This window comes from Protobothrops mucrosquamatus, unplaced genomic scaffold (assembly GCF_001527695.2).
Source record: "Protobothrops mucrosquamatus isolate PMUCROS unplaced genomic scaffold, P.Mucros_1.0 scaffold3891, whole genome shotgun sequence".
NCBI classification, from domain to species: domain Eukaryota; kingdom Metazoa; phylum Chordata; class Lepidosauria; order Squamata; family Viperidae; genus Protobothrops; species Protobothrops mucrosquamatus.
Window position 1 is genome coordinate 104,060 of NW_015389838.1, and position 27,374 is coordinate 131,433.

The 27,374-nt window shown below is 41.8% G+C and overlaps 1 protein-coding gene across 1 annotated transcript in view; it reads left to right on the forward strand.

The window, feature by feature from the left end:
- Positions 1-27,374, forward strand: part of FRAS1 (Fraser extracellular matrix complex subunit 1) — a gene marked incomplete at both ends in the record, with an annotated part of 156,298 nt that overhangs the window by 99,097 nt on the left and 29,827 nt on the right. The window contains 14 exons of the mRNA XM_015827704.1: positions 254-385; positions 2,954-3,079; positions 4,087-4,334; positions 13,991-14,142; positions 16,354-16,519; positions 18,341-18,461; positions 19,465-19,655; positions 20,305-20,458; positions 21,140-21,403; positions 22,524-22,712; positions 24,443-24,562; positions 26,185-26,364; positions 26,683-26,807; positions 26,911-27,051. Of these exons, the coding sequence (XP_015683190.1) occupies positions 254-385; positions 2,954-3,079; positions 4,087-4,334; positions 13,991-14,142; positions 16,354-16,519; positions 18,341-18,461; positions 19,465-19,655; positions 20,305-20,458; positions 21,140-21,403; positions 22,524-22,712; positions 24,443-24,562; positions 26,185-26,364; positions 26,683-26,807; positions 26,911-27,051 (2,309 nt within the window). The remainder of the gene's footprint in view (positions 1-253; positions 386-2,953; positions 3,080-4,086; positions 4,335-13,990; positions 14,143-16,353; positions 16,520-18,340; positions 18,462-19,464; positions 19,656-20,304; positions 20,459-21,139; positions 21,404-22,523; positions 22,713-24,442; positions 24,563-26,184; positions 26,365-26,682; positions 26,808-26,910; positions 27,052-27,374) is intronic.

The following is a 27,374-nucleotide window of genomic DNA, read 5'->3' on the forward strand; positions in this document are numbered from 1 at the left end:
AAAAAGTAATGGTGTGAGATTTGTACTTTCAGACTTGGAAGATTCTTTTAATATATCCTTATAATAAAGTAGAATCAGTTCATCTTATTATGTCTCCTGTCTGGTCTACCTGGGAAGGCTTGACATTGAGACTTTACGAGTCAAGCCCAACCTTTTAGGGGTTCGCATCCGATCTTTCACATCCACATAAGGAAGGAGTAATTTTAAGCCTGATTCTTTTATGCAACATATTCACTCCAGCAATTCCTTTTAGTGTCCGATGGAGAACATATAAGTCCTGAGATGGTGTTTACCATCCACTTGCTTTCCACTGATGAAGAGCCTCCATTGTTCCAGATTACTGCTCCGGTGCTTGAGGTCAGCCAAGGAGGCAGAGCTGCTATTGGTAAGGAGAAAAGACTGGTTCATCAAGGGGCTTCAGGTACACACTAGGCTATATTTATAATTCATAGCAGTAGCAGTTCAATTAGGGGACTGCCCGTAAATTATCTGGCACCAGTCCAGGAACCAAATGTTCAGTAGAGGAATTAAACATCGATAAAAGGGTCTGGGAACGCACTTTGCTGTGGAGATCAGTGACGAAAGGAAGACATAAAATGTAATTGAAGAAATTCACCTGGAAACCATGCATAGGATCCTTCTGAGTTTGAATCCTTTTGTGTGGAATCTTAATGGGTGATCTGGCCCTTACCTACGGTAGTTTTTGCTTCAAAAGGTGAGGAAGGTAATATTTAAACAGAAATATATCAACCAATGCAACCCTGTTCAGTTTCCCAAAGGGAATATTCGACCTATGGTTTCAATTTCCAATGTGTGTATAGGGCAGGGGTAGGCAACCTTGGCTCTTTTATGACTCATGGACTTCAACTCCCAGAATTCCTGAGCCAGCATGGCTCAGCTTGGAAACCTCTCCCTTTCCCCTCAGCATGGCTGGCTCAGGAATTCTGGGAGTTGAAGTCCACAAGTCATAAAAGAGCCAAGGTTGCCTACCCCTGGTATAGTGATTTTGTATAGTGGCATTCATCAGGAAATCTGCCCTTCTACCAGTAATCCTCAACTTAACAGCCATAATGGTACCTACCCATAACAATCTTAAGCCAGAATCGCTTAAGTGGGTCACTTAAAGTGGGTCACCCCCATGAACGACCCAATTTTACATTTTTTTTCTTTTTTTAGTGGTTTTTAAGCAAATATTGCGGGTGCTAAGCGAACCCATTATTTGCTAAAACCCAGAAATGCTGGTTGTAAAAAATGTGGTCAGATAACGGTGGGAAGTTGCAAACAGCCGTAAATGTGGACTGGCTGCCAAGCACCCAAAATGTAGTCACATGGTCACAGGGGTTGGGTAGGCGGTTGTCGGATTTTGCAACCAGGTTGTAAGTAACTTTTAGGGGGAATCTGTCATAATTTCAAAACAGTCGCTAAGCGAGCGGCCATAAGTTGAGGACCTACCTGTACTGTTGCTGAAGAGCGCACACCTGGGCGTTTTGATCAGTGTTAGGATCCAAGTACAGGTAGTCCTCAACATATGACCACAATTGAACCCAAAATTTCTGTTGTTAAGTAAGACATTTGTTAAGTGAGTTTGGCCCCATTTTATGATTTTTCTCGCCATAGCTGTTAAGTGACTCATTGCAGTTGATAAGTGAGTAACTCGGTTGTTAAATGAACCTGGCTTCCCCAGACTGGACAGGCCATTTGTCTGAAATGATATAGGGTTTCCTGCCTGAGCAGAGGATTGGACTAGATGACCTCCAAGGTCCCTTCCAACTTTATTATGATTACTATTATTGATCATTGCACAGTCAGCCAGAGATGTTCAGACTGAATTTGGCATTTTTATCTACCTCTCGAGTCCTTACCAAGGACTTGGGATAGCCAGATGTGGATGTTTGATGGTATTACAGATCTCTTCACAGGATGGAAGCTGTTCCTAGAAAGACTGCCTTTTGCAATTGACTAATGGCGAATTTGTCAATGCCAATGGTGTTCAAGTGGTGCTCCAGTTGGTATTATTGGTACTACGTTATAATGATGATGATGATGATAATAATAAAAATAATAAAAATAAAAATAAAAATAATAAAAATGATAAAGTTAAAGTGCTCTGGGACTTCAGAATTCAAACAGACAAGCACCTGCAACATAACACCCCGGACTTAACAATTGTCGAAAGACAAAAAAGTCTGGATCGTGGACGTGGCAGTGCCTGGAAACAGCAGAATAGACGAGAAAGAACTGGAGAAGATAACAAAATACAAAGACCTACAAATAGAAATAGAAAGACTGTGGCAAAGGCAAGCAAGGGTAGTACCAATAGTAATAGGCGCCTTGGGTGCAATCCCAAAACAACTGGAGCACCACTTGAACCCCATTGGCATTGACAAATTCGCTATTAGTCAATTGCAAAAGGCGGCCTTACTAGGAAGTGCTTCCATCCTGCGACGATATCTGTAATACCATCAAACTTCCACATCTGCCTATCCCAGGTCCTTGGGAACGACTCGATAGGTAGACAAAAATGCCAAATGCAGTCTGAACATCTGGCTGACTGTGATTAATAATAATAATAATAATAATAATAATAATAATAATAATATTGACTGCTTGTGAGAAAGTCACAAAAGGGGATCGCATGACCTTGGGAACAGAGCAACGGTCATAAATATGAACCCATTGCAAGCCTTGAATTTTGATCACATGATCCCGGGGAGGCTGCAAAGGGCGTAAGGGTGAAAAACGGTCGTGGTTCGCATTTTTCAGTGCTGTCATAACTTTGAACGGTCACTAAATGAACTGTTGTAACCGTATTCTAATGCCTCAAACACCCGAAGGGCCACTGACTGCCTTTCCTCTGCTGTCACCTGCTTATAAACTGCAGCCCACTTGGCGATTAGAGGTTAAACGTCTAAATATATTTTCTTTCTTCCCTTCTGTATTTGGATGCTTTAAGGAATCAAACTGACGTTGAGTGATGCGCCCGTTGCCGCTGAGGATCTCTTCTTTGAAGTGGTACAGCCTCCTCACCATGGAGTTCTACTCAAACACAGCTCCGGATTCCCAGTCCACATGACCACCGGTATGCTTGGGGGTGCGGGGGAAGTTTCTCATCCCGTTGTTTTGTCTGTGATCTTTCACGTTACGAAGAAGAAGCAAGCATCCACTAAAAGGCAAAATGAATGCTTGCAGGTAGTCCTTGCTTGATGACTATGATTACTAAGCATCACCTTACCGCAGGGGTCTTCAAACTCTGCCCTTTTATGACTTGTGGACTTCAACTCCCAGAATTCTGGGAGTCGAAGTCCACAAGTCATAAAAGGGCCAAGTTTGAAGACCCCTGCCTTACCGTAACGGGCTTACTTCTGTTGTGGTTGTTAAAGTGAGTCACCCACAGGTCATTGAGCGAGACAGCACATGATCACGACTTGTGATTTTTACTGCCGGCTTCTCCGTTGACTCGGTTTGTTATGAAGCATGCAAATGACAATCACAAGTCGGCAGGATTCTGCAACCACCACAAATGTGAGGATTGGTGGTAAAGTTACTTTTTCAGCCACTGTTGTAATGTTTGCTAAACAGGATGGTCCTTAAGCATGCGCTACCTGTATTTTGTTGCAAATAATAATAATAATAATAATAATAATAATAATAATAATAATAAAAATGTTGGGTGGGACCTTGGAGGTCATCTACTCCAACCCCCTGCTCAGGCAGATAACCCTATACCATTTCAGACAAATGGCTGTCCAGTCTCTTCTTAAAAACTTCCAGTGTTGGAGCATTCACTGCTTCTGGAGGCAGGTTGTTTCACTGGTTAATTGTATCTGCTCAGTTCCATGAATGAAGCGAGATTCTTCTCAATTGTTAGCCATTAAAACAGAATTTCTGAACTACCAAGGAAAATCTTTTCTTGTCCATAAATTCATTCCAGTCTTGAATGAAATCGGTGCTTCCTCATTTCACTCGGGGTCACTATAAAGAGTACTGTTCCTTGGACCGAGGCACGTTTCTATATTTACTTAGGGGGATTTATCTTAATGTTACGTGAAGGAGAAAATTCTGATTTTAGCTTTTCTTTCTGGGAAGGCGACAGTTTCACCTACGAGGAAGTCACCAGGAACTACTTGCATTATCTCCATGATGGCTCATCCTCAGAAGAAGACAGCGTGGAAATTTCAGTGACCGATGGCACCACCAAAGACGCCATTTTGCTCAAGGTGGAAGTAACCCCAGTCAACGTCAATGGGCCAAGGCTGGATCCGAGCTGCTCGCTGAGTATCACTGTGGCTGGCAAAAGCTCTGCAATCATCACTCGATCCCACTTTGCTTATACTGTAAGCATCTGATCTATTTTTTGTTTGTTTGTTTGATAGCTCAGCTTTAATCTGTATCTTAGTATATTAATACCTTGGGTGGGTTCAAAGCAGTCGCAGAGTTAAGGAGATAGAAAATGTAGGGTTGACCATTTAGACAGAAGGAAAGGGGAGGAGCCAAAGGAAACCACCTGGTTTGGTCTTGGGTTTTGTGCAAAATTCAGTTTTGAGTGATCAGGTCAAAACTTGGCAATTGAAGATCCAAGGGAATCCTAAATTCAGAGCATTTTCTGAAACTGATGTTTTTGTTTTTGAATTATAAAGCTCAGAGCAGCTTCGAAAATGACATTTTTCTATGTCCCTGACAAATAACAAGAGCTGCTGGTGATCATATGGCTGAAGACAACTTCTTTGTGACTCTGGACAGACTCTGGTGTAAGACAGCCCATGTCTTGTAAAGTTCTGGGGTCAAAAATTCTTTTGTTAAAATGACATAATAACAATAGTAATAATAAAGTTGGAAGGGACCTTGGAGGTCATCGAGTCCAACCCCCTGCTCAGGCAGGAAACCCTACACCATTTCAGACAAATGGCTGTCCAGTCTCTTCTTAAAAACTTCCAGTGTTGAAGCATTCACCGCTTCTGGAGGCAGGTTGTTCCACTGGTTAATTGTTCTCACTGTCAGGAAGTTTCTCCTTAGTTCTAGGTTGCTTTTCTCTTTGATTAGTTTCCACCCGTTGCTTCTTGTCCTGCCTCTAGGCGCTTTGGAGAATAATAATAATAAAGTTGGAAGGCACCTTGGAGGTCATCTAGTCCAACCCCCTGCTCAGGCAGGAAACCCTATACCATTTCAGACATGCCCAGTCTCTTTAAAACATCCAGTGTTGGAGCATTCACTGCTTCTGGAGGCAGGTTGTTCCACTGGTTAATTGTTCTAACTGTCAGGAAGTTCTCATGACTTCTCCCTTCATCAAACAAGCAGAGTTGGAAAGGACCTGGAGGCTAAACTACACTTTAGCTACAATAGAAACAACTGCAGTATCTTGATACAGAGGCTCTCTAGAGTAGACTGTACATAACCTTTTATGGGTAACCAACTATTCGTGAAAGCATTTTTATGGCTCGAATGCATCTACTATTAATCAAGGTTTTTTTACGTTGTGATCCGGTACTAGGATACTAGGAGAAAACAAATTGGCTAATATATATTTCCGTATAATTAGCTGATAGTTCAACTACTTGCAAACTTAGCCAGTTGGATTAATTCAGTAAAACGTGATTTATTTGTGATGGGCTGAGACCATTTTAGCTTTTCCTGGTTATTTTCATTCCTTGATTCTAATCCTGCTCTTTCACATTTTCGCTTTCTAAAACATTCCAAGAGTCTGAAAAATACCACAATGCTGCTTTTTACTTATCTACAGGTAGTCCTTGACTTACGAGCCCCAGATTTTTATTGCTAAGCGAGACAGTTGTTAAGTGAATTAAGTAAGCCGCTTCTTAAGTGAATCTGGCTTCTGTATTGACTTTGTTTGTCAGAAGGGTTGCAAAAGATGATCCCAGGATATTGCAACTGTCATAAATATGAGTCAGTTGCCAAGGGTCTGAATTTTGATCACATGACCATGGGGATGCTGCAGTGGTCGTAAGCGTGAAAAGTTTTAGTGCCGTTGTAACTTCAAATGTTCCCTAAACGATCTGTTATAAGTCAAGGACGACCTGTACCTGCTCAACATACTGAATTCTTTTGGTTCCTGAGTCGTTTTCTTAACCTTGCTTGATCTTACATAGCTAAGCACCCACCATTCACTGTCCTTAACAGAAGTAGATACAGTAGTGGCCAAAATTGTGGAAACCTTTTGGGAAAAGTGTATTTTTGAGGTTTGATGGCTAATAACACTACTTTTTTTTGGAGTAGTACCATAAAATTATATATCAATGGAAAGATAATTTAATCAAGAATGTAATACAACAAAGTTTGTTCAATTATCTGTACTGTATTCTATGAAAAGGTATAGCCAAAGAAGCAGAAAAAGGAAGCAGAACTTGCTTAGGTTGATATCAGGTAGCTTTCCTTCCTCTGATTGTAGCCAATGAGCATGAGTGTTTAGAGAGCCAGTCAGGTATCATCTTGTTTTGGCAATGAGCTAATCAGATCACAGTAGGATTAAGTTATTGACCTCATGTATTGAAGCTGAGAGGAGGACATTTGTCAGTGTGTTATGTGATGGCTATCAAGTTGGTTGGGTTTTTTTGCGTTCTTTCATCGAGGGAGCTTGTAAAACGTAATAAAATTAAAGTAATGGTGCAAAGAGTTGACTGGTTGCCCAGAAAGCGATGCAAAATAGTATTATTAAATGAACAAGGCTACAGTTATAAAGAAATTAGAAAAAAAATTCGTGGAAACTTAACCAAAGGTGGCATTTCTACTGTACACTTTCCCCAAAAGGTTTCCACAATTTTGGCCACTACTGTAAATGCACCTAATACAGGATCAAGCAATAATTTCCCAGCACTATTTTTCTATTAAGATAGCACAGGATTCTACACACTTTCTATGGACCACATAATACTGCTGACTCACCTTTATCTTTCCTTACTGTTATATTTAAAATGAGGATAATAAAATCTCAGGAATAAATTTCTGGGTCTGAGTGTGATGGATGGAGCCTGGAGGAAGACTGGAGGAATTGTTCATTTTTTAAAATTTATATTAATCATCAAATATCAATCATTATCAAAGAGTGCTTGACCACAGAATGCACTATAGCACAACCAACCCAGTAATGAAAAAGATACTACCATACATCAAAAATATCTCTGAAACAAGCAACAGACTGTTTGAATCACACAGCATCACTATAGCACACAAAGCAAAACATTTTAAGTTAACCAAAAGACCTAGTAGCTCAAGAAAAAAACAAAACAGGAGTTATCTAGATTCTAGAACATATTATATAAAGACAGTAACAGCCACTATGTAGGATAGGCAGGCAGGGCACTAACAGAATAGCAGAGTTGGAAGGGACCTTGTAGGTCATCTAGACCAACCCCCCCACCCAGCAGAAGACCCACCTACACCTTTTCTGACAGATGGCTGTCCAGTCTCTTCTTGAAAGCTTCCAGTGAGGAAGCTCCCACAACTTCTGAAGGAAATCTGTTCCATTGGTTGATTGTTCTAACTGTCAGGAAATTTCTCCTCATTTCTAGGTTGAATCTCTCCTTGATCATTTTCCATCCGTTATTCCTTGTCTGGCCTTCAGGTGCTTTGGAAAATAGGTTGACCCCCCTCCTCTCTGTGACAGGCCCTCAAATATTGGAAGACTGCTATCATGTCTCCCCTGGTCCTTCTCTTCACTAGACAAGCCATGCCCAGTTCCTATAACCGTTCTTCATGTGTGCATCCATGAACTGGCAGTCAGCACACACTGAAAACTCCTGAATCTCACAACATATGGACAGATTTGACCATAATTTCAACTGGGAAACTATAAGCATTATAGTTTTACCCTCGTTTTACACCAAGCTAAATTCAGAAATGCTAGGGCAGTGGTGGTGAACGTATGGCACGGGTGCCAGAGGCGGCACTCAGAGCCCTCTCTGTGGGCATGTGCGCCATCGTCCCAGTCCTAGGCCTTCAGCTGGGTTTTATAAACCTTTTCGCTTTAGGCCTCTGCCGCCATGTACAAAAAAAAGAGGTTCAATCAATCAGTCAATTTCAACTTCTTGCGGGAAAAAAAGTTATTGCAAAGTTGGAATTGCTTGATTGAACTTTTTAGTCCCACCCAGTCTGCCGTTACCATTGCAGCCACGCCCTCCCAATGGGCCACACCCACCTGGCACCCAACGATACATAAGTGGGTTTTGGGTTGCAATTTGGGCACTCCGTCTCTAAAAGGTTCGCCATCACTGTGCTAGGGAATTTCTGGAAACTTGGCATTCAGACCAATCAGCCATCACTAGACACATAGAGGTAAACCCCTTTTGCACACCATTCAAAAGATACAATAAAAAAGCTTAGGAAGGAAACAGGGATGAGAACACATCGTTGCCGCCATCCAGATAAGCAGGGATTAATACCAAGCAAACAATGAAACAGAAAACCATCAAGGAACTACCAAGGAGAGCTTGTTCCTCAGGATAATCCAAGGACTATCCTTATCACATCTTATCTTCTTCCCCTTCTGCTTCTCCCAGTGTTCCTAGGCATAGACATTTTAAAGTGTATCCTGTGCTTGAATCCGGTGCCTTGCTTTTGTGGCTTTCTCCTTGCTGATCATGGCTTTAGGGGGTAGTAGTTGTTGTTTTTAGATGCGAAGTTGTGTCTGACCCATCGCGACCCCATGGACAACGTTCCTCCAGGCCTTCCTGTCCTCTACCATCTTCTGGAGTCCATTTAAGCTCACGCCTACTGCTTCAGTGACTCCATCCAGCCACCTCCTTCTCTGTCGTCCCCTTCTTCTCTTGCCCTCCATCTTTCCCAGCATCAGGCTCTTCTCCAGGGAGTCCTTCCTTCTCATTAGGTGGCCAAAGGACTTGAGTTTCAACTTCAGGATCTGGCCTTCTAAAGAGCAGTCGGGGTTGATCTCCTCTAGGACTGACTGGTTTGAACGCCTTGCAGTCCAAGGGACTTGCAGGAGTCTTCTCCAGCACCAGAGTTCAAAGGCCTCAATTCTTTGGGGCTCAGCCTTTCTTATGGTCCAACTTTCACATCCATACATTGCAACTGGGAAAACCATGGCCTTGACTAGACGTACTTTTGTTGGCAGGGTGATGTCTCTGCTTTTTAGTATGCTGTCTAGATTTGCCATAGTTTTCCGCCCCAGGAGCAAGCGTCTTTTAATTTCTTGGCTGCAGTCCCCATCTGTGGTGATCTTGGAGCCCAGGAAGATAAAATCTGTCACTAGGGGGGTAGTTTGTCACCATTTAGTCCAGGGGTCCTCAACCCCTGGTCCATGGACCAGTATCGGGGCTGCGGCATGTCAGCAACTGGTCCACACAAACAAGGAAAGCTTGGTGGGAAGGTAACAGCATTCCATGTGCCTTTGATGTCTTTGGACAACACTGGCTCCCTCAGCTAAGGAACGGAAATGAGCAGCGACCCCTAGAGTCTGACACGACTGGATAGGGGGAATCTTTACCTTTAGTCCTAATAATCAATGAGTCTCAGCGCTCTAGAGATGAGGGTTGCGATTGTGTCTCATCAAACTCGGGGAGAACGAGATGGGTCGCCTCCCAAGAGCATCTCTTAGCCTGCTCTGAGTTGGAATTGTTCTAGCTTTCTTTTTTTACTTACATCCAGACAAAGGAAACATTGCCTGTGGCTCTAGCAGGAAGTCAAAGGCAACATCCTTCCTGCTGCTTAAAAAACGCGCCTTATTCTGACTTTCATGCAGGTGGGAACTTGGCCTGTTCTTTCTGGCGTTTCACAGAGCCCGCTAAGACAGTCTGGGCACGTAGGCCGATCTCTGTTTGCATTTTTATGATGCACAGACAACAGCTAATCCTGGGCCAGGAAAGCCATCCTTTCACAGAGAAGACAAGGCTGTAATGTAAAAGGCTCACACACATCCCCCTTGAATATTCCTGCTTGACAAAGATTTTAACCTGTTCTCCTACCTAAATCTTGAAAAAAAGAAAGAAAGAAAGAAAGAAAGAAAGAAAGAAAGGGAGAAAGGAAGGAAGGAAGGAAGGAAGGAAGGAAGAAAGAAAGAAAGAAAGAAAGAAAGAAAGAAAGAAAGAAAGAAAGAAAGAAAGAAAGAAAGAAAAGGAGAAAGAGAAAGGGAGAAAGAAAGAGAGAAAAAGAAAGAAAGAAAGAAAGAAAGAAAGAAAGAAAGAAAGAAAGAAAGAGAAAAAAGGCTGGGGAATTCTGGGAGTTGAAGTCCACAAGTCTTAAAGTTGCCAAGGTTGAGGACCCCTGCTTTATATGAAGTCTCCCTTTGTGCCCACTAGGTGTCTTGGCTTTTCTGATATTTTTTTTCCATCTTGTAGTATTTTATCTAGTCTATTTCTAGGATGTTCCTCGATAAAGAGGAAAACCTTCACTCGCAGTGATGGAACCGTCGATAAAATAGTGCTTCGCAGCACAGAGGACACCGACGGTAAAACGGGTACACGACACGGGTAGGAGTCGACGGTTCGTTCTCGCTCTTCCGTTCTTTATGTAAAGTCTGCCCCCGAGAAGAGAGCTCATCTGGGGTGAATTTAGCGTCTTTTAAACCGCAAGAAAAATTGCACTTTGTAGTGCATTAATATGGGGTGTCTTTGAATGCTACGAAACGCTTTTCCCCAAATTGCTCTGCACCTGGGCTGAGTTGCCTTTTATAAGATAAGGGTATATCAACAACCTAAGATATGCAGATGATACCACTCTAATGGCAGAAAGTGAAGAGGAACTAAAGAGCCTCTTGATGCGGGTGAAGAAGGAGAGTGCAAAAGCTGGCTTGAAACTCAACATTAAGAAAACCAAGATCATGGCATCCGGCCCTCTCAATTCCTGGCAAAGAGATGGGGAAGAAATGGAGGTAGTGACAGATTTTATGTTCCTGGGCTCCAAGATCACCACAGATGGGGACCGCAGCCAAGAAATTAAAAGACGCTTGCTCCTGGGGAGGAAAGCTATGGCAAATCTAGACAGCACACTAAAAAGCAGAGACATCACCCTGCCAACAAAAGTGCGGATAGTCAAGGCCATGGTTTTCCCTGTTGCAATGTATGGCTGTGAAAGAAAGGCTGAGTGCCAAAGAATTGAGGCCTTTGAACCATGGTGCTGGAGAAGACTCCTGCGAGTCCCCTGGACTACAAGGCGATCAAACCGGTCAGTCCTAGAGGAGATCAACCCTGACTGCTCTTTAGAAGGCCAGATCCTGAAGTTGAAACTCAAGTCCTTTGGCCATCTAATGAGAAGGAAGGACTCACTGGAGAAGGGCCTAATGCTGGGAAAGATTGAGGGCAATAGAAGAAGGAGACGACAGAGAATGAGGTGGCTGGATGGAGTCACTGAAGCAGTAGGCGTGAGCTTCAATGGATTCCAGAAGATGGTAGAGGACAGGAAGGCCTGGAAAAACGTTGTCCATGGGGTCGTGATGGGTCGGATACAACTTCGCAACTAACAACAACAAAGATAAGGGTCTTGGCTGTCTCAGTTGCTATTTCCTTTTCCAGCTTCCCCGCAATTATTCAAATCAGACTGAAAAATGGGTATATCCCCGAACTAAATTATTTGCAATTATTTGCTGTATCCTCCACCCTGTTCCTGTCTATAAGAGCCTGTCTGTTGTGCCATTGTTAACTCGTCTTCCTCAACGTGCTCTTCAATCTTCTCCGTCTCTTCTAAAATTACAGGTGGTCCTCAACCTACGACCACAGTTGAGCCCAACATTTCTGCTGCTAAGCAAGACAGTTGTTAAGTGAGTTCTGTCCCACTTTATGACCTTTTTTGCCACAGTTGTTAAGTGAATCGCTGCAGTTGTTAAGTTGGTAACATGGTTTCCTCATTGACTTTGCTTATAAAAAGGTCGCAAAAGGTGATCACATGATCCCAGGACACTGCAACCCATCTTAAATACGAGTCAGTTGCCAAGCATCTGAATTCTGATCACATGACCATGGGGAGGCTACAACGATTGTAAGTGTGAAAAACGGTCATACATCACTTTTTTCAGTGCTGTTGCAACTTCGAACAGTCACTAAAAGAATTGCTGTAAGTTGAGAACTACCTCTAGTGTTGGAGAAGGACAGACAAAGCCTGGGGGCGGAGTCAAGAGAGGAACCAGCCTGGAATCCTTATGTTCTCACAAGCGGTCTAAATCCAATCCTTCTTGAATTCTGATAAGTCTTACCTAGCTCCAATTTAGCGCTGACTCTCAGTTGACAAGATTCTTGTTTATAGGCACGTGCAATAAATCAGCTTGACCTTATTTATGTATTTTGTTTCCTTATAAATATTATAGCAATATTAGCGTAAATGAAGACTTGAGTGTTTCTTAAGGGTTGACTGATTTCGAATAACACCTTGTACAAGTGTAACCTTTACTGCTACAATTGATTTTGTGATGTTTATGGCGGAAAGATTATTGATGTAGGTGCTACATCAGGTTTATTTTATTTTGTAATGTTTTGGTATCGAAGACATCAGCAGTTTTGAAGAATCTTTGGCTTAATTGATACCTTCCCCCCCCCCAGTGATTAAATATTTGTACTCAATTAAAGGCAGCCAATAAACACATGACTGAAATCAAAATAATCAGCAGTTTTTTTTTAAAAAAAAAGAACTCTAACTAATTGGATGTCCCTCTCTTAATTTATTAAATACTTTTTAATCAATGAAGTCAACGTATTAATTGGCAAAAAAAAAATCAAGTGACTCACAAGGCCAATTAATCCATTAACTCAGGTAATGATTAAAAAGTATTTAATGAATTAGAACTGCAAGATAGAATGCTTTGCATGGTTTTTCTCCTTTAATTTTAAAATAGGCGCCACGGTACAGAACAACATCATCAGAACAAGTTTGTTCTCAATTTATGTATACTGCAGGTAGCTCTTGTTTTATGATCCTAGTGAAGCCCAGAAATATGGTTGCAATCATGCCAGGTTTGACATGACCACATCCAATTTTACAATCCTTTTTGTCGTGGTTGTTACATGAAGGCCACAGTTGTTAAATGGATATGATGATGATTGTTAAGAGAACTTATTATACCCGGTGGGGGTATTTTGCTGAAAACTGGGAACCATCAAAAAAGTCAAAACTGGGAACCATCAAAAAATTGTCAACGTAGCTGTAGGATGCTACAAAAGCCCATAAATGGAAACCACATGACCACAGGGGCGAAAATATTGGAATTTTGAAACTGGGTCATAAATTACCCAGTAAGTGATCAGTCATAAATTGAGGACTACCTTTCAAACATGCTATAAAGTAGGACTCTTCTTTTTATATATATATATATATATAATATTTTATTAATTTTCCAATTTTACATTTGAGTATTTAAAAAGCAACGTGGTGATTGGGTTAATCAATAGTTCAATAACAAAATATTTAGTGCAAATCTCAGGTTACAACATCAGATATTTCTTCTCTTTTTCCCTTAACATTTACTGTCTCGTATTCAAGCCAGTACATTTCTAATTATATCAACTCAATAAAAACATCATTATTACATTTATCAATAAATTTTTAGCTTGTACATATCTTAATTACATTCAATCTTCATAAACAATCCATAGCCTGTTATTAATTTTTACATAATTTTTAATTTCTCATCAATATTCCAATTTAACCTTTGATATCCATAATTTTCAGACTTTGGGTAACCAAGATTTCCCTTATCTCACTTCATAACAAACCATAATATCCAAAATACACATTTTATCTATTTAAATGTAATCCTGTTCTATTTCCTAAAAGTTATCTATTCCCCACCATATTAAATCATCTAAATAATACAACATCCCCTTTAATAAATCAAAACCATTATATATATATTGCCTGGGTTAATCAATAAATCAAACATATGCGTGGTGATTAATTTTCTTTTCCCTTTTAGATCTAATTTTTCGATATTAAACAAATCGATTCTTCTTTTGACCTGGCATGCTTCATTTTATTCAGTGATTATCTGACTTAATGTGTGGGTTTTTTTTTTTCATAATCTCTCTTCTGCCCTTAGGATAACAATTCCCAGGATTCTGAGATAAGGATTCAGCTAATTTCTCTTCCTATGTACGGCAGTCTTATGTGGACAGTCTTTGGACAGCATTTGGATGAGTCTCCGGAGGTCTATAATTTCACAATGGAAGACATTAACAATCAAAGAATCAGGTAATCTGTGGGGATGTCCCCAAGAAATTTCTACCAGCTCGCCTTGCGTAAGATGTGTAGCTTTCCTCAAAAACAGCCCTAGCACTATTTGTCTTTAGTAGTTTGTGGGTTGACAATTAAAATATGCAGGTCACAAGCTAGGGTTTGATTGCATATTCTGCCAGGGGGTGTGTGAAGGTTGGAACTAATGAAACAGGGAAGCAAGAACTATAGAAATGAAAAATATTTTCCTGAAAGGAAAGACATCAGCTGTTAAAAGTGGTTTTTTTTGTTTTTTTTTTAAAAAGAGACCTGACCTTAAGGGGTGAAAAAAAAAAAGATTGGGGGGAAGGAGAGATATGAAAAAGTTCCCATCTTCAGAGTCTTCCCCCAGCTATTTTCTGAGATTCACTGAGACACCATTTAACACTGGAGGCAAATGTGTTTCCCCCCCCCCAAAAAAAAATAATAATTGAAATCGGTGACCTTAATACAGAACAAGAAAGCATCGATCTACATCAGTGTTTCTCAACCTTGACAATTTTAAGGCATGTGGACTTCAACTCCCAGAATTCCACAGCCAGCATTGCTGGCTGTGGAATTCTGGGAGTTGAAGTCCACATGCCTTAAAATTGTCAAGGTTGAGAAACACTGATCTACATGAAAGGCACGGACTTCCAATATGAGTTATTTAATATTTTTTATCCCGCCTTTATTATTTTTATAAATAAGTCGGCGAGCATACCTAATACGCCTTCCTCCTCCTAGTTTCCCCACAACAACAACCCTGTGAGGTGAATGGGCTGAGAGAGAGTGACTGGCCCAAAGTGCATCCAGCTGGCTTTCATGCTTAAGGCAGTCTCCTGGTGATTGGCCCAAAGTCACCTAGCCAGCTTTTATGTTTAAGGCAATCTGGTGATTGACCTAAAGCAGGGGTAGGCAACCTTGGCTCTTTTATGACTCGTGGACTTCAACTCCCAGAATTCCTGAGCCAGCCATGCTGAGGGGAAAGGGAGAGGTTTCCAAGCTGAGCCATGCTGGCTCAGGAATTCTGGGAGTTGAAGTCCACGAGTCATAAACGAGCCAAGGTTGCCTACCACTGACCTAAAGTCACACAGCTGGTTTTCATGCCTCAGGAGGGATTACATCCCACAGTCTCCTGGTGATTGGTCCTGCCTAAGGCAAGACTAGAACTCACTGTCTCCTGATGATTGCTCCAAAGTCACCCACCCCGCTTTCATACCTAAGATGGGACTAGAACTTACAGTCTATTGAATTCTGGAAACCATGGTTTATTTAAAGCAGGAGCAGGGACTTTCCTGTTTGGTGTCCGGGAGATTCACCATCAGTCTTCAAGGCCAACCAAAAGTCCCATCTCCTACTAGTTCCTGCTTTCTCAAGTCCCATTTCTCATGAATACACAGCAAGGACACCCATATATTTGGTGCCTTTGGGGGGCACAAAGAAAGGACCATTCATGATTTGGACATTTCTGTTTGTTTTTATCTGAAGGATGTGTCTTTAGCAAGAACAATTGCGTTTTCATCCAGACCTGGTGATGTTAGGTGGCCTTTGGGAAGTAGGCCAGGGTTTCCATTTTTCCTGCAGTTGAATATACCTCTGAGATCCTCCAGAACAGGGGGTCTTCAAACTTGGCCCTTTTATGACTTGTGGACTTCAACTCCCAGAATTCCTTAGGCTGAGGAATTCTGGGAGTTGAAGTCCACAAGTCATAAAAGGGCCAAGTTTGAAGACCCCTGCTCCAGAGGATCATGGGGTTTTTTTTCCCCTAAGCCCATTTCCTGCACCTCCCTACTTCACTATTTGGATCCATCCCAATGACATTTCTTTCATCTTGACCCGACTTTTAATTTCGTGTCAATGCAGGAATCGACTTTCCCCATATGGTTCCCCCTACCCACCCCTCATTGTGTTGCAATTAACGCTCCCCAGATCCCCATCCTGCATTGTCAACAGCTTCCCATCTGGCAGATTTAAAGGGCACCAGCTTGATTAAAAAGTTAAAAATAAAACATAGTCTTCCTTGTTAACTATTCCCCCCACCCCCCATAGCCATGACATCCCTCTCAGTGACATGAAAATGCAAGCAAGTGAATTTATTCCCCAAGGCAAACAAGATGCAATTAGAGCAGATTAAATGGTTAGTCAATCGCACACTTTCATGTCCCTACCTACCACCCCAGCTCAACTTCTTCCATTTTTATCCTGCAGATATTTCACCGAGCTTGAAACTGGGGTCAATCAGCCAATCACAGATGTCTTCTACTTCTCTGTGGTCGATGCTGACAACAATCAGCTTGATAGCCAGATGTTCGCCATTACTATCACAGCAGCCCAAAGTGTGCCTCCAGTTGTTACCTTTTCTGACCAAATAACGGTATGTCAATAGCCTGTGAGGTTCTGTACTGAATCCTCTTTCTCTTTCATTTTCAATGTCAATCTATCCATTTCTGCACAATCTAATTTTTTTTTAAATTAATTATTCCTCTGTTGGTAAATCTTCATTTTTTCCAATGTTGAGCAAATACAATTCTCGTTGCAGTTAATACATGTAAAATTAGATATATACACTCTTTCTCGTAGTTTCCTACAATTATGCCTAACAAAAATAATTCTGGGTTAAAATCTATACGTTTTTTAGTAATTTTCTCTAACTATACAGTATGTGTATTCTTGACCAGAATCTTTTGGCTTTGGGGCATGTCCACCAATAAGTGCCTGGTTTTTGTCTGCATTTCCAACAGTTGCTAGATATATTTTTAAACATTTTTGCTAACCTCACCGGTGTTAAGTGCCATATTTTAGAACAGGGGTCTTCAAACTTGGCCCTTTTATAACTTGTGGACTTCAACTCCCAGAATTCCTCAGCCAGGCACGCTGGCTTCAAATCAGATAGCCAATCAAATCCATATCCTAACATGCTAACATATATATGTATACATGTAGTCCTTACAACCACAACTGAGCCCAAAATTTCTGTTGCTAAGTGAGACAGTTAAGTGAGTTTTCCCCCATTTTTCGATCTTTTGTGCCACAGCTGTTAAGTGAATCACTGCAATTGTTAAGTTCTTAACACCGTTGTTAAGTGACTCTGATTTCCCCCTTGACTTTGCTTGTCAGAAGGTCTCAAAAGGGGCACTGCAACTGTCATAAGTACATGCCAGTTGCCAAGCCTCTAAATTTTGATCATGTGACCATGGGGATGCTGCAATGGTTGTTAAGTGTGAAGAACAGTCATAAGTCTCTTTGTTCTGTGCCGTTGTAAGCTCAAACGATCACTAAAGGAATCTTAAGTTCATTTCATGACCAATGTAAGTTGTAAGTTGAGGACTATTGAAAATTGTAAAAACTTTGAATTGTGAGTAGCATTCAGTGGAGAAGGGAGACAGTTGAAGTCCAGGATGCCATGGGGACCAGAAGGGTCACGATACAAGGTCCACCTCCTTTGTTCTCATGAAACATCATGTCACATCACACAAAAATAAGGTTTAGGTTGAAATATCACACAGAGCTGGTTTCAGCTGTTACAAATCTGTCAGATTCTGAAGGCCCTTCTGTATGGGACCTCCAAACTTTCAATATTTAGGAAATGTGTTTTATGCTTATGCTCTGCCAAGTTATTTTTTTGTTTGTTTGCAGCAGAACTCTATTCCTTAGGACAATGATGGCAAACCTTTTAGAGACCCAGTGCCCAAACTTCAATCCAAAACCCACTTATTTATCAACGGGTGCTGGGTGGGCATAGCCTCAGTGGTCATGGTGGACTGGGTGGGCAGGCCCAGGGTGGCGGGGGCCAGTCCCTTGCCATCTCCAGGGCACGGCACATGTGCCCACAGAGAGGACTCTGAGTGCCGCCTCTGGCACGTGTGCCATAGGTTAGCCACCACTGCCCTAGGAAAATACAACTTTTTGGTTTATCAACAGTCACAGGTCATTTCTTATAATTTTTTAGAGATGATGCTATTGTGCAAAGTGGCTTACAATACCATGTCATGTATTCAATAAACCATAAGGTTTTCAGAAATGAAAGAAACCCTGGACTTTATTTGGAAATTCGAGCTGGGGGTTGACACGTACAAAGTATTTCAGATCACAAATATTACGAGTTTGGGGGGTGGGGGGCGTAAAATAGAAGCTTTTGTAAGTAATGCTCCAAATCAAATTTCCAGATAGAGCAAAATGTTGCTTTTGTGTTCAGGTAGAAGAAGGGGGACAAACACCGCTCCAGCCTCACCACTCCCTGGGTCTTGGTGAAGAAGGCCTGGTTGTCAAAATCACAAGTCTTCCAAAATATGGGTACATTGAAAACACCAGGACAGGTAAGGTGCAGAGTTCATACAGGTAGTCCTTAATTTACAACCACCATGGGACCCCCAGATTTCTGTTTCTAAGCAAGGCTGTTGTTAGGTGAGTTTTGTCCCATTTCACCACCTTTTTTGCCACAATTGTTAAGCAGATAACTGCAGTCGTTAAGTGAATCGTGCAGTCATTAAGCGAATCTGGCTTCCTCCATTAACTTGGCTTGCCAAAAGCTGGCTGGGAAGGCCACAGATTGTGATCACATGTCCGCAGCATGCCACAACCCTTGTAAATACATGCCAGTGGTCAAACACTCAATTTTGATCACGTGACCACGGGGATGCTGCAATGATTGTAGGTGTGAAAACCGGTCATAAGTCACTTTTTTCTGTGCCGTTGTTCAAACCGTCACTAAATGAGTGGTTGTAGGCTGAGGACTACCTGTATTTTGCTGTGGGATACTGTTTGCTATATATGCAAAAAAAGTGAGAATTCTGTATGGACAGGAATGGAAAGGAATGTCAACCTGCATAATAGAAGAATGGATGGAGTAAGTGATGGAGGTAGCAGAGATAGCAAAATTGAATGTTTTAATTAGAGAAAGGAACATATCTAGTTTTGTTTCTACTTGGAAACTACTTCTGGACTTTTTTCTTGAGATGGAAAAAAAACCAAACTCTTGACTTTGGGTTTTGTTGATTAATCTAGTTCTCTGTTACAGAAACGGCTAGTACTTCTTTAGTTGATCAAGTAAAAAGTTGAGATTTTAATTCTATTGCTGCGCTGAAAAAAGTCAGAAGTCAGTACTTTTTTCTTTCCCCTCCCTCTACAAAACTCTACAATTTTCTTTCCTGTTTCTACCCTTTCCCAATTTTCTTATTATTTTTATTTGTATTTTATCTCACGATAATCTTAATAAAATTGAGGCGAGATGGGCAGCAGAGAGATCTGATAAATAATAAAATTCCTGATTTGCTGATCAACACAATCAACACAATCATATAAGGATCACTTTCCTTGCAGGCAGACGCCTCGGTTTTGGAAACACGGAAAGTTCTGATTTTTCTTTCTCACTTCAAGATGTGTTGGAGAACCGTATTTATTATTTTCAGAACGTCCATGAAAGTATTGAACCATCAATGGACACCTTTAGTTTTTATATCAGTGATGGCTTCAGCCAATCAGAAATCAGCAGTGTCAACATTACTATTAAGGTAATTGAATTCACTGTGTGTTTTTCATTTGTAAACTGTTGTGATAGTAGAAATAGTGTCTGGGTTCAAGTAAATTGCTAAACTATGCTTTGTTTAAACAAATTTGTTGAGTCAGGCAAAAATGCCTCAGTTCACACCTAATCTAAAGCAGAAACCATGGTTGTTATTGATGCTGATTAATTCTCAACAAGTCAGTAAGTTAAAATCATCAAATCACATCATGACACAATGCGAATCAAGTTTCTCTCTTTCTGTCTGTTTCTCTCTCTGTGTGTTTGTGTGTATACATAATGTATATATGTATACACATGCACCTATACATGCATGCCATACACAAACACATTAACCAATAATAGTTGCAGTTTTTTGCACAGATTAATGCAAATACGCAGTGTCTACCAGGGAAATACAAATTTAGGTTGCTGGTTTGTTTTATGAGAAACCTTGATGCTTGAAATGCTTTCAGTTAGATTTCCAATCAAACGTATTCAACATTATTTGGTAAATGTGGCTATACAGCCATACGACTCTTGTATTTCCATGATCTCATTTCTAAATTTTGTAGCTTCTAGTGTCCTTTCCTCTTCTACTTCAAGAACCTGTGGTTGAAATTAATTTTTCTCTCACAATTTTCCTTCTGGTCTTATAGCGCCTGAATGATGAACCACCTCAGGTACAAGTGACCCCTATCAGTGTGCGTGAAAAGACAGGAGTAGTGATTCGAAATTCCTCCTTGAGGCTAAGGGACTTGGACACTCCTAATGACCTTCTGGTTTTCATGGTAACCAAGGCACCCGTTCATGGTGAGACATATTATTGTAATAATGCTGAAGAAAGAACAATAGACTTATATACTGTTCCATAGTGCTTCACTGCACTCTCTTGAGTGGTTTACAAAATCAGCCTTTTGCCCCCAACAATCTGGGTCCTCATTTTACCGACATTGACTTTGCTTGTCAGAAGATCACAAAAGGTGATCACATGATCTTGAGACACTGCAACTGTCATAAATATGAATGAGTTCCCAAGCATCTGAATTTTGATCACCTGACCATGGAAATGCTGCAATTATGATAAGTGTGAAAAACAGTCATAAATCACTTTTTTTTCAATGCCGTTGTAACTTCAAATGGTTACTAAATACACTGTTGTAAGTCAAGGACTACCTGTAGATGTGCATTTTTATATTGCCACTGTCCTTATTCTGTGGTAAAGGGTTCCAAACACTCATAAAAATTACTAGGAAGAAGTATATTAGGAGTAGAATTAAGGGATTAATGCAATAGAGAGAAAATGATCTGTGAGGAATTTACTCACAGATGTGCATTTTTATATTGCCACTGTCCTTATTCTGTAGTAAAGGGTTCCAAACACTCATAAAAATTACTAGGAAGAAGTATATTAGGAGTAGAATTAAGGGATTAATGCAGTAGAGAGAAAATGATCTGTGATGAACTTACTCAAAATTCTTGACTTGCTCTTAGGGTATCTGTACAGAAGAGAATCTCCCCTGCATTCTCTGGAGAATGGACAAGCTCTCTCTGAGGGATCCACTTTCACCTATCACGATGTTCTGGATGAACTGATCATTTATAAATTGAACAGTTTGGTAGCCCAAAGTGACGAGTTCCAATTTTCACTCTCCGACGGCCTCCACGTTGAGACAGGGAAAATGGAGTTTGTTGTAACCTCACCAAGGATGGACCTTCCCAGATTAGTCGTGAACAGAGGCCTACAACTCTCTGCTGGTAAAAAAAAAAAAAAAAGTCCATTCTGATTTGCCTTTTCTGAAGTCCCCTTATTAAAATTCCTGAGTAGCCAAATTTCCTTCAGCTTTTATGTTTCTTAGTCAACACACTTGGAAGCCTCCCCCCCCCCATATTATTCTAAATTGTCCCCACCATCTGGAGATCTCGGATGCATTCAGTGTGGTATTGTTTCTATGGAAGTCAGCTGGGAACTCCTAGAGAATATACTCTGGTAAATAATTGAAATTAACCAATAGTTGAGGGTAGAGAACTTCAACCCATTGGCATTCATTATTTGTAATTAAAAATGGCAAGGCACTGAATGCTGTCCCTGGAGCAGTGTTTCTCAACCTTGGCAACTTTAAAATTTGTGGACTTCCAACTCCCAGAATTCCCCAGCCACCTGGCCTTAAAGCATCCAATATCTGTGGCTTAAAAGTCAGCTTTTATCCTTTTCTTCTTGAGAAAGAAGCAGATGCATTTCTAGCTCTTTCCTTTCTCCACATGCATTTGGTCCATGTATTTATTGAATTGCATTTGAGTGGATCTGCCTGGTTGCTTTCAAAATGTTATTTTGCGTAGGCTGTCCAAATCTGAGGGTTCTGTTGATTTTTTTTTTTTGAGCTTCAGTATTAACATTTGCCCTGAGAAGTCTCAAAAGACTTCCTTCACCATGGTACCAAATCAGTGTTGCAACACCTTTGTGAGGCTGTGATTTAAGAAGACCCTGTGAGGAAAAAAAACAGGCAAGCAAAATTGAATTGGAAGCCTTTCCTCTAACCAAGTTGAACAAAAACCTGGCTAGAAGTTGGTAATCGGGGGTCATATCCGACAATTTCTCTGGCTTGGAGAACAAATATCCCCAAACTTGTTTTAATTCACAGGTTCATTTATATCTGATTTTCTGGGAGGGAACTAGCAAAGTCTGGTCCCACCATATGGCACCTACTTCTAAAATCTTGTCAAGGAAACTGCAGAGATTAATCCAGGCAAATCGCAGGAGTTGACACTGACTTGAAGGAAATCAATCAATCAATAAGCAAGCAAGCAAACAATTATCCCCAGAATAATTAAGCAAGAAAGTTAATGTTGTTTGTATCCATTTGTTTCCACCCTTTAGGATCTGTGGCAGTCATTACAACCCAGCATTTAAGAGCCATAGATCCTGATTCAGATGACCTGTCTATCAAATATATCATGAAGAAGGACCCAACCTGTGGATTGTTGCACTTGCATAAAAGAGATTCTTTGATCCAGATCTCCACTCAGGGACCAGCTAAAAGCTTTACCCAGGCAGAAATAAACAAAGGTGGGGTGTTACCTCTTCTAATAGATGAAATTCCGGTATTTATTTCTAAGATGAATTGCATAATACAACAGGCTACAGCTTTCTTCTCAGGTTTTTGGATTTATACTTTGGCACAAACATGACTTGATCTGTTTTTAAAAGGATTTGATTCTTGTACTTCTACAAACAAAGGAAAAAAAAAAAAGAACAACAAATATGATTAGGTGACTGGAGGCTAAAACATATGAAGAACGGTTGCAGGAATTGGGTATGTCCAGTTTAATGAAGACAAGGACAAGGGGGGGACAGGATAGCAGTCTTCCAGTATCTCAGGGGCTGCCCCAAAGAAGAGGGAGTCCCCTCTTTGTTGATCGTTACTGTGATGTTTGGCAATTAATGACAACAGTCCATGGGACAAAGAAGGAATAGGCTGAATTATCTACAAAATAGGAGTGTGTTAAACAGCCAGTACATATTTAGAAGGAGGGTGAAGATTCGTTCTCCAAGCTTGGGGGGTTGGTTTCCAAAAGTTTCGTTACAAGCTAGGTAATCTCTTCAGCGGAGTTTAGGAAGTGTTCTTCTGTTTATAAGGGCTTCAGGTGTGGGTATGTTGAGTGAGGGTCTTGTGATGGGTCATGTGTGGGTCATCAGTGAGAGTCTTGTGATGGGGAGGCTACATCAGGTCAGGGCCATTGGGAGGTGAACTGGTGGGACGGGGGGGTTGCGTGGGTTGATGAGGGTCGGTGCCGTCTCTGGTTACTTGTATGGTTGATTTGGCTTCTGAGGGGTTCGTACCCCCCCCCCCCCAACCAGGAGTTCACTTCCCAGTGACTCTGACCTGATGTAACCTCCCTATCGCAGGGGTAGGCAACCTTGGCTCTTTTATGACTCCTGGACTTCAACTCCCAGAATTCCTGAGCCAGCATGGCTCAGCTTGGAAACCTCTCCCTTTCCCCTCAGCATAGCTGGCTCAGGAATTCTGGGAGTTGAAGTCCACCAGTCATAAAAGAGCCAAGGTTGCCTACCCCTGCCCTATCGCAAGACCCCATCATAAGCCTCTCACTGATGACTCACACCTGACCCGTCACAAGACCCATCCCAACACTTGACACACCCACACCCGAAGCCCTTATAAACAGAAGAACACCGACACCAACATCCCCTAAACTCCACTGAAGAGGTTTCCTAACCTGGTAATGAAATGTTCGGTAACCAACCCACAAGCTCACAACCCTCATCCTACACCTGAGCGACAGATATTCGCCACTATTGCAAACATATTTAGAAGGATAGACTCAAAAGGGTCCAACTAAGCCCCATAGACCAGGGGTCTCCAACCATGGTAACTTTAAGACTTGTGGACTCCAACTCCCAGAATTCCTCAGCCAGCCAAGCTGGCTGAGGAATTCTGGGAGTTGCAGTCCACAAGTCTTAAAGTTGCCAAGGTTGAGGACCCCTGCCATAGACCATCAGTCAGCATCCACGTATGAGTTTATTACCTCAGAGAGAGACCCTGATTACATACTTCAGAAAAACACAGTTAACACAAGATAGCTTGCGGTTGTCCTATGTCAGGGATGTCAAACTGGCGGCCCACAGGCCGGATGTGTCACGCGCAGGCCGTACCCACCCTGCCTCCACAAAGGCAAAAAAACATCATGTTAGGTCACAATATGTCAGGTGACGTGATCGAGTTTGACACCCGTGTTCTAAGTGTTTCTTCTATTCTTCCTTCTGATTTCCTACCACAGGACAAGTAGAATACAGCCATGAGAAAGGAGAAGCAGTTGGGACCTTTATTTTTGTTTTTGATGTGGCAGATGGAGAGGGAAACAAAGTGACAGACCTGGCATTTTCAATTAACGTAACAGGTAATGCAACGATCTAGACACCGCTTTCTTCAGGAAGGCAGAAGATAGCTTTAATTAGCTAGAATCAAGGAAATTCTGGAAAAGACAGCAGCTGTGAAGCAGGGTGGTTAGAATCAATTATGAAGACAATTTAAGGGCTGCACATTATTAGCGTTGGAATAATAGTGGCTTGAAATTGCCGAGAACCTTAGCTTCTGCATCCTGAGTGGTACAGATTGATATTCCAATGAACAATTCTTTCTTCATCACAATATCATTTGTCATAGAATTCCACCGGTTAAGTTTATATTTCAGGGGAAATTTCCTCTGAGATGTTAAATGAGGAATAAACAAAAACCCACTCTTGTTTTGGCTTTCCTGAAAAATCGATCACATTTGGAAACTATGTTACTTGAAAATTAGAGCTTAATTAACTGGTTAAATTAATCATCTAAAATCGATTCTCTGGCTAAAAATGTGCCCCAATTATTTGTTTGAAAAATGCTTTTAATACAAGCATTGATACACAATTACATTTACTCACCTTATTATTTTTCACTGGAAAAAGTCTCTTTAAATCGTGCTTGTATTAGCATTGTAGCAGCAGAGAGAAACTGTTCCCCCCCCCTGTGGTTAGGACTCTCCTGTCATTGGTTAAAAATGCAACATTGGACAGTCAAGAGTACTTCATATAAACCAGGTTTGATAAATGTTTGCTTGGGGACCCCAAAGGTGCTTTTCAAAAGACAACTGGACTTTTGGGTTTTTTTCCTTGAAGACGTTTTCCTTCTCATTCAAGAAGCTTCTTCAGTTCCTCTTCAGAATTGAAGAAGCTTCTTGGATGAAAAGCGAAACGTCTTCAAGGAAAAACAAAGAAAGTCCAGTTGCCTTTTGAAAAAGCACTTTTGGGACAACCATGACCTGGATGACTGGGAATCTCCATAGACGGTTTGCTTAGGGAGGGCTTTTGATAGTGTTGGCTCCTTACGTGCTCCCTCTCTCCTTCAAAAGTGGAATAATTGTATGTGTGGAAGAGCTGGCTCAGGGGTAGGCAACCTTGGCTCTTTTATGACTCGTGGTCTTCAACTCCCAGAATTCCTGAGCCAGCATGGTTAGCTCCACAAGGCTGTCTGGAAACAGCAAGGAACCAGCCCCTGCCGTGTCGGCCCCGCCCCCTGGGTGCATGCTGGGGAGGTGTCACCTTTTGTGAGGAATGAAGAAATGGACCATGCCTTGGCGCTTGCCCCGGTCCCACCCCCTTCTGCCAGAGACCCTCAGATCTGTCCCACTCCTGCCCAGGCCACCACAGGCCCCCTTGACACGAACGATGTAGAGCTGGCCACGCCCACCCAGTAGGCCACACCCACTCCATCCACGCCCACCCAGTAGGCTGCACCCACCCTGGCCACACACACCCGCCCCCCCCAGGGCAACCGCAATGCTGATGCAGCCCTCAATGAAACTGAGTTTTGACACCCCTGCTGTTATGCATAGTACTTCCTGAGTCATAGACAGCAAATGCTGAAATTGGTTTTGATTTTCCAGTTGACACTTGTGAACTTCCTAAATCCATCCACTTGTTCACCATGTGACAAAGAAGATGGATCTAGGATCTGTTTCCTCTTTATTTTCACTTCTCCCAGGGGATCGATTGCCTCTGTCCATCACTGTCAACACTGGGCTAACCCTGGACGAAAACTCTGTGAAAATAATCACCCCTTTGGAGTTGTCAGCCAAGAAGCAGGGTGAAGAATCCAGCAATCTCCTCTACAGGATTATTAAACAGCCCCAGTTGGGACATTTGGAGCACACGGCATTACCAGGTTTGCAAATATTTCCTGGTTTTGGAGCAAAGTGAGAACAAAGACTCCTATTTTACGGAATTAGAAGGGAATTATGCTGATTTATTTAGCAATAGAAGTCAGGGTGCCTGGAGTGTCTCCTTTAAAGTCTGACAGTATTAATAAATGAATGGATAAATATGGTTGCTGGACATGTTTGAAAGCATCCCAGAGGTGTTGTGTTGCAAGGGCGAATGTCTAAAAGGAAGTTTGAAGGTTTCGGGGATGTAATTCTTTGAGCTGGAGGACGCGCTTGGAATCTTAGAGCACAAGGTGGATTCTTCTGCTACTGTTTTCTAGGCAGAAGGATTAGTTCCTTCCAACAAGCAGACCTTATCTCCCACAGCATCCACTACATCCATACAAGCGAGGCTGAAGAACATGCTGACATGTTCACTTTCACCATTTCAGATGGCCATCAGGAGGTCAGTGAAGTTCCATTGATTTCCCCCCAAAAATATGGTTAGTTTGTCTGTGGAAAGGCAATGTCCAACAAGAAGAGCTTTGTTCGTTCTTTTTTTCCGATAGGTGACCCAGAATTTTGAAATCACCATTAATCCGGTGGATGATTCTTTGCCCGTGGTGCAGACTGCTGGCCTGACTGTGCAGGAAGGAGTACGGAAATCCATCACAGAATTTGATCTCAAAGCCACCGATGCGGACACAGAGGTGAAGAAAGGAATCCTTTTGGGGGGGGGGGTGTGTTCTTTTTTATGACTACGAAGGAGTTTAGGAGGACATTTTAGTTCCCATCGAATGGTATGTCCCTCTAGAACAGAGATGGGCCAACTATGGGGCCTTTACTGCCTATGGACTTCAACCCCCAGGAAAAGTACATGGAAAGTTGGGGCATCCAGTGATGGCAAACCTTTTAGAGACTGAGTGCCCAAACTGCAACCCTACTTAAGTATTGTCGGGTGGCCCATTGGGTGGGTGTGGCCAATTGGGTGGGCATGGCTTCAGTGGTAACGGCAGACTGGGTGGGACTAAAA